Here is a 6,000-nt window from a genome sequence, read left to right on the forward strand (position 1 = left end):
CCTTTCCAGCTTCACAGTGTGTCTGTTGATATGAAGCACCCAAAACTGTGCTCTCACTGAGGAGGAGAAGGACAAGGGCTTGCCTGCAGCTGGGCATGGCCTCAGCCACACGATGTGATTCACCTTCCTGGCTGAGAGAGCACTCTTTGGCACTTGGCACTGGGTGCAGACCTCCCAAATCTGTCCCAGGTCCTTGGCAAGCAGAGAGAGCCAAGCCCTGCTGGCAGAGCAGCTGAGCCTCTCTGAGGCTGCCCTTGGTGGCCCAGGAATGACACAAGGTGTGAGACCAGGTGAGGAGGATCTGAACCCCTCCCCACAGGCAGCCAGGAAAGTTCAATCTCCTCTTTCAAATCCAAATGTGGTGGCACAGCCACAGCCATACCCCAGAGCTAAATACTCCACAGGTCACTTTCAGCTGCAGGATGTTTGGCCAGGACATTGTTTTGTTCAAGCCAAGTCACCCAGGCGTGTCAGAAAATCTGAGCAGAGGTTTTGGGTATAGAACCCCTCCATCACTTCTGGCCAGTGAGAAAGAGATTCAGTTAGAAATCTCAAGCTTTTAAATCTTAAATGAGACATTTTGGCATAGCTCCATTTTTTGGAGGACAAAAAACTTCCAATGTTTTGTGCTCGTTCTGATAAGATAATGAATAATTTTGAATGTACCAAAGTTGCTGCCAAACCAAGTTGTTCTCCCATGGACAATGTGCCTCCATGTAATTTTAGCAAATAATTAAAAGAAGGCCTGTGGGTCTACATACAATTTTGATGTTGAAAAACCCATTAAAGCATGAAATCTGCAGATCTTTCAACAAATGAATAATTGTATGCACAGCCTGTCCGCATACAGTAGCACTTTCATGGCAACAGCTCCAGTGCTTTTCATACCACACATTTTTAGACTATTGAAGCCTTGGTGTTGTGATAATGACACAATTTACAGACAGCAGCCAAGTACTTTGTGAAACAATTTCAAGTGGAACTTTTAAGCCAGTGGATTTACAGTTTCAGGGCCAGTACAGGTATCAAGTATGGCTCAGGTGAGGGCTGCACTGGCAGGACCTTATCTCTTAAAAGAACTAAAGCACACAACCATTCCACTTTACATTGCTGGGAGAGAATTCCTCAAGGAAGGGCAATTATGTCATTTAGTACACAAAATTATCCTGAAAATTTCAATATTTTCTCTTGGGCATCCTTCTTTTCGCTGGCAGGAATTTACTGCACGACCTAGTTTTCCTTTCACAGGGGTCTAGTCACACACAACCAAAAAAAAAAAAAAATACCCAAAAAAAAACCCAAAACAAAAAACTCTCTAGGAAACACACAGTTACACAAAGCAAATGAAAGCATGAAAGGAATTGATACCAAACAGAGGAGAAAGGACAGAATCACCTTTTAGAACTGGAATCAAGCAAGAACCTCTAAAGAAGAGAGCTGAACAATCCCTTCTTGCTCCCAACACTTCTCTTCCTTGAGAAGTGCCCAATATCTATCATTTGGGTATGCCCTGTGTTGCAGCCTGTGAACTCTTTGCAGTGTGTATCAGCAAAGGAGCTGCCCAAAGAGCATCCTGGTCCTTGGCTGGAGCTCAGGATTCAGCCCCAGCAAGAGCCAGTGATTTCATCAATGAAATCATAAGCCTAGGGACCCATCTAAGCTGTAGAGACCTACAGCTAACAGCATTTCCTTCCAAACACAGCCTTTAAAGAAAACAGTTTTTATCCTGGTGTCTAATGCCTTCTGAAATTCTGAGCTACTCGCTGTTCTGAAAGAGCAGAGGAAAAACAACCATTTCACAAAGCAGCCAATTGCAGGAGTCAAAAACAAAGCCTCCTCACTTCCCCCACCCCCATCTTTAAACTCCTGCATGCTCTACCCACCCTCAACAATAAATTGTAGACAGGCAAGATCACAGGACAGATATTTGGCAGCACAGCAATACTATATTTACTTCAGATACTTAAGAATTGGGAGGCAGAAATAAGCAGTTGTGTGAACTGCTGCATTACAGCTTCTTGAGGGTGAAACCTCATTTTCCTCACCTTTCTTTCTCCACCATGGCCCCTCCTGGATAGAGTAGGACAGTTCTTTGAACTCAATGTTGACAGCTGGCCTGCGGGGCAGGTAGGAGAACCTGTGAGCTTCTGTCAGAGCATTGTCCACTTTTTTTAAGTGTCCATTCATGAGTCGGATGTCCTGGGTGTCTGTGCCATTGGAGACCACCTCGTCCACAGAAACACACACAGACTTTGGCTCGGCCATGGTGCAACCAGAGCTGCTGCCACCCTGCAGGGCAAGTGGAGAAAGTTCTCAAGCTTTTGTTTAGGAACACATTTCAAAACCTTCTGCATCAGAGGAATTATTCTTTAAATAGCACAAAAAGTCCGGCACTGTAATGTGCTGAAAGGTGAAAGAGGAGTAAAATAAAGCAATCTTTTGTTTGTTCTTTTGCCTGAGCCTTGACAGAAGAGGTAAAAGAACCCTTGAAGCACACACAGTTCCTTCAGCACTAGTTTTCCTTTCAGATCTTGCACCAGATTAATACATTTATAAGTTCAGTCCCCATTGTATTTGGTTTCTCATGCACTCAAGGAATTTGGTTCTAGTTACTGATTCCAGGGCTTGGGACAGAGCTGGAGGGGGAAGGAGGCTGCCTGAACAATTATTTGTGCAGACATTTCAAAAGACAACCAATCAAATTATCTAAGAGCTCTTGTTCCTCTGGATCAGCCTATGCTTCTGTAAAGGTGAAATTGTATTTCTGAGCATTTTCAAATGTACTGTTTCATGCCTTATTTTCTCCTGCACTGATAGATCTTTGCAACCTGAGACGACAACACAAGTTCTTTTCTGGAGGTCTTTTAGGAAAGCACAATGCTTTGCACCCAAAATCCTTGAGTGCTTTCCATGCTTGATAGTGATAACTAATGGAAATTTTATCAGCCACATAAACACACAAACCCTGCTCCAGTTCTTGCACCACTGACACTGTAAGGTCAATGTCCTGTGCTCACAGCCATCCCTCTTGCTACACTTTGCAACCACAGCACTCAGTGCAATTCCACTGGGCACTTTTTGGATTAAATCTCCTTCCCCTCTTCTCCTGACCATGACAATGGCCTTCCACCCACCCTTCTCTTTTTTTTTTTTTAATTATGTATACAAAATCTGGATTTTTTTTTTCCATTCCTTTTACCAGCACAGGCATCTTGCACCAATATGAGCAGGATGTGTAAACTCAAAAGAAAAACAGTCATGAATTTTCTTCAGCTAAACAGAATTTTGAACAGTTCAGAGGCTGTTTGCTATCATCTGTTGTTTGGTGGATGTCATAAGCAGAGCCAAACATCTGCACAGTTGTCTATTAGGAAATTTAGTGTTTTTAATGCCGATTTGAATTGGAAAGGACTTCTGCAGATGGCTTATGTGCCAGGGTTTCCATACTGACACATCTGCCCAATGCTCTACAAAGTTATCTCTTGGAAAGCAGATGTGCTGCACTGCTTTTCAATGCATGAACACAAACACAGCTGCAGGTCCTGCCACTGTTTCCCTCTGTTTGTCTAATTCAACTAAGGAGTGACATTGCCTCCTCTCCCCTGTGCCATTCTATTTCCCTCTCATGGTTCCTGGTCTTCCCATCTGTGCTGTAACAGCAGCCCAGCTCAGATCAGTCACTTGTCATGAATGCTGACAAAAACATTAAAAAACCTCCAGTCCTACATAATCACTGGTGGAAAGAAAGTATTCCTGCATAACCACTCCATAGCTGGAGTCTTCATATTCTGCACACACAAGCCCCAAGTTCTAGATTAAAAAAATCAGCACTGCTCACCACATTTTCTCAAGAAAGAGATTTTAATCGTGCTCTCAACTTACTTAGAGGTCAGGTATCCAGTAACACTTACTGTCAAATTCTTAAATAGTTGACTGCCATGGTATGTAATTTGAACATAACAAGAGTAATGTGAAACATCTTAGAGCTCAAAATCAAAGCAAGGGAACTTCCCTAAAAACTAAGAGGAAGCAAGTTCACAATATTCTTCCCTGAATGTTTTCAAGGCTGACTTTGGCACTCATAATCTGTTTTTTTACAAGGAATCACTGAACACCTTCACACAATCAGAGGGAATATCCAAAAACGAACTCTCAATGAGCAGGTCACCTTGGTTATTCAGGTGACAGTCGGAGCTCCTCCAGTTTAGATCGATTCAAAAAGAAATATCCTTTGGACAAGAGCTCTGACTGCTCAACCATCCAAGAGTATGAAGCCAAAGACTTTTGTTACTGGACATTATACAATTTCAGTCACTCTTGGAGTGAACTGCCTGTTCACACACCTGCCTCCTCCAGGGACCACCCGCGATGGGTGAGGATCCCCCCGAGCAACTGGGATGGTCAAACGCCTCCCGGTCTTGGCATCACCTTGGAAAAAGCTGTGTAATCCCGCGGCTGGGACAGGCACAGACTGAGCCAAGCCGCGTGTAAGGCACAGACACACCTGAAGCCCCTCTGTGCCTCCAACACCTCTCTCTTCTCCGCTTTCACCCCCGGCGATGCCCCGGCCCCGCATCCCGCCCTGCGCGCAGCACCGCGCTCACCTCTCAGCCGCTTTTGGACACTTTGGGCTATTTCCCATGCAGTTTGCTGGAGCCGGAGAGGAGCCGGGCCGCTCCCGGAGCCCGGCGGGGAGGCGGCGGCAGGACGGTCCCGGGGGCTCTGCCCGCTCCGAACCCCGCCGGCCCCGGGTGTTATGCAAAGGTTACGGTCCCTCCGCAAATCCTCTGGGAAGCCGGCGGGGCGCAGCGGCGCAGGGAGCATGCTCGGCGATAATCCCCCCGCCTCGGCTACAGGCAGAGGTAACCAGCGGTCAAGTCCCGCCGTGCGCCGCCGGCCGCTCGCACACTCGCATCCTTCATCCCGCATCCCGCATCCCGCATCCTGCATCCCGCAGCTCGCATCCCTCAGCCCCCCTCCTGCACCCCGCAGCCCCGGGCGCACCCTCCCATCCTGTTTTTTTCCTTGGGGAAGCGTTTCTGGAGCTCCCCGCGGAGCATCTCCATCCCCCAGCCGCGCACCTCGCCCCCCGCCCCGGCCCCGCGGAGGGAAGGCAGGGCGCGCCTTACCAAAGCGCTGCCCAGGGAGAAAGCCGCCATCAGACATGCCATGGGCACCGCTGCCCGCCCGGCTGCTGCCGGAGGAGCCTCCAGAGCCGCCTCTCCGCCCCGAGCGGCTGCGGGAGGCGGGCGGGCAGGGATGGAGCTGGGGCTGCCCCGCCCCGGCCCGCCCCGCCGGGGATGGGGATGGGGATGGGGACGGGGATGGGGACAGCGCCGGGGTCCGAGCGCCCCTGAGCACTGGGGAAGGTGGGCAGCCTGTCCCCAGTGTCCCCAACCCGCTGGTGGCTGTCGCTCTGCCCAAACAGACGCTTGTCCCGGGCACTGGGGCACCCAAGGTCGCTCGCCAAAATGAGGGAGGGACAAAATGAGAGGGCAGCCAGCTTGGTCCCCAGGCTCGGGTCAGGGACAGGCTTCCTGATGGGCTCCCGGAGGCATTCCCTGAGGAAACGGGGAAGCACCATCCAACACCGCCTTGTGGCATCCCGTCCTCTTGAGCTCTTCTGGCCCTGGGACTCCTAGCCACTGTTTTATAAGCAAGCCATTGTAGTTCAGGAATGGAGGAGAAGGAAAGTCTGTCACTGAGTTATATTCTCCTTTCATTTACTCCTCACATCAAAGACCTGCACTTTAGCAATCACTAAATCACAGGATGGTCAGGCTGGAAGGGTCACCAGGTTCAACCCCCCTGCTCCAGCAGGGTCACTCCAGAGCACATGGCACAGGATTGTGTCAAATGGTTCTGAATATCTCCAGTGAGGAACACTCCACAGCCTCTCTGGACAACCTGGTCAGTTCTCAGTCACTACTGAGGAAAGAAGTTCTTCTTCATGTTCAGGTGGAACATCCTGGGCATCATTTCTGCCCATTCCCCTTGTCC

At 49.0% G+C, this 6,000-nt stretch overlaps 1 protein-coding gene across 1 annotated transcript in view; it reads right to left on the reverse strand.

Moving 5' to 3' along the window:
• The window catches only part of ABCG1 (ATP binding cassette subfamily G member 1), a 54,855-nt gene extending 49,624 nt beyond the window's left edge, over positions 1-5,231 (reverse strand). The window contains exons 1-2 of the mRNA XM_056505597.1: positions 5,130-5,231; positions 2,046-2,289 (exon numbers count right to left, since the gene is read on the reverse strand). Coding sequence (XP_056361572.1) covers positions 2,046-2,289; positions 5,130-5,171 — 286 coding nt within the window. The 5' untranslated portion in view covers positions 5,172-5,231. The remainder of the gene's footprint in view (positions 1-2,045; positions 2,290-5,129) is intronic.
• Positions 5,232-6,000: the final 769 nt, after the last annotated feature.

Source organism: Oenanthe melanoleuca, chromosome 1 (genome assembly GCF_029582105.1).
Source record: "Oenanthe melanoleuca isolate GR-GAL-2019-014 chromosome 1, OMel1.0, whole genome shotgun sequence".
Classification (NCBI taxonomy): domain Eukaryota; kingdom Metazoa; phylum Chordata; class Aves; order Passeriformes; family Muscicapidae; genus Oenanthe; species Oenanthe melanoleuca.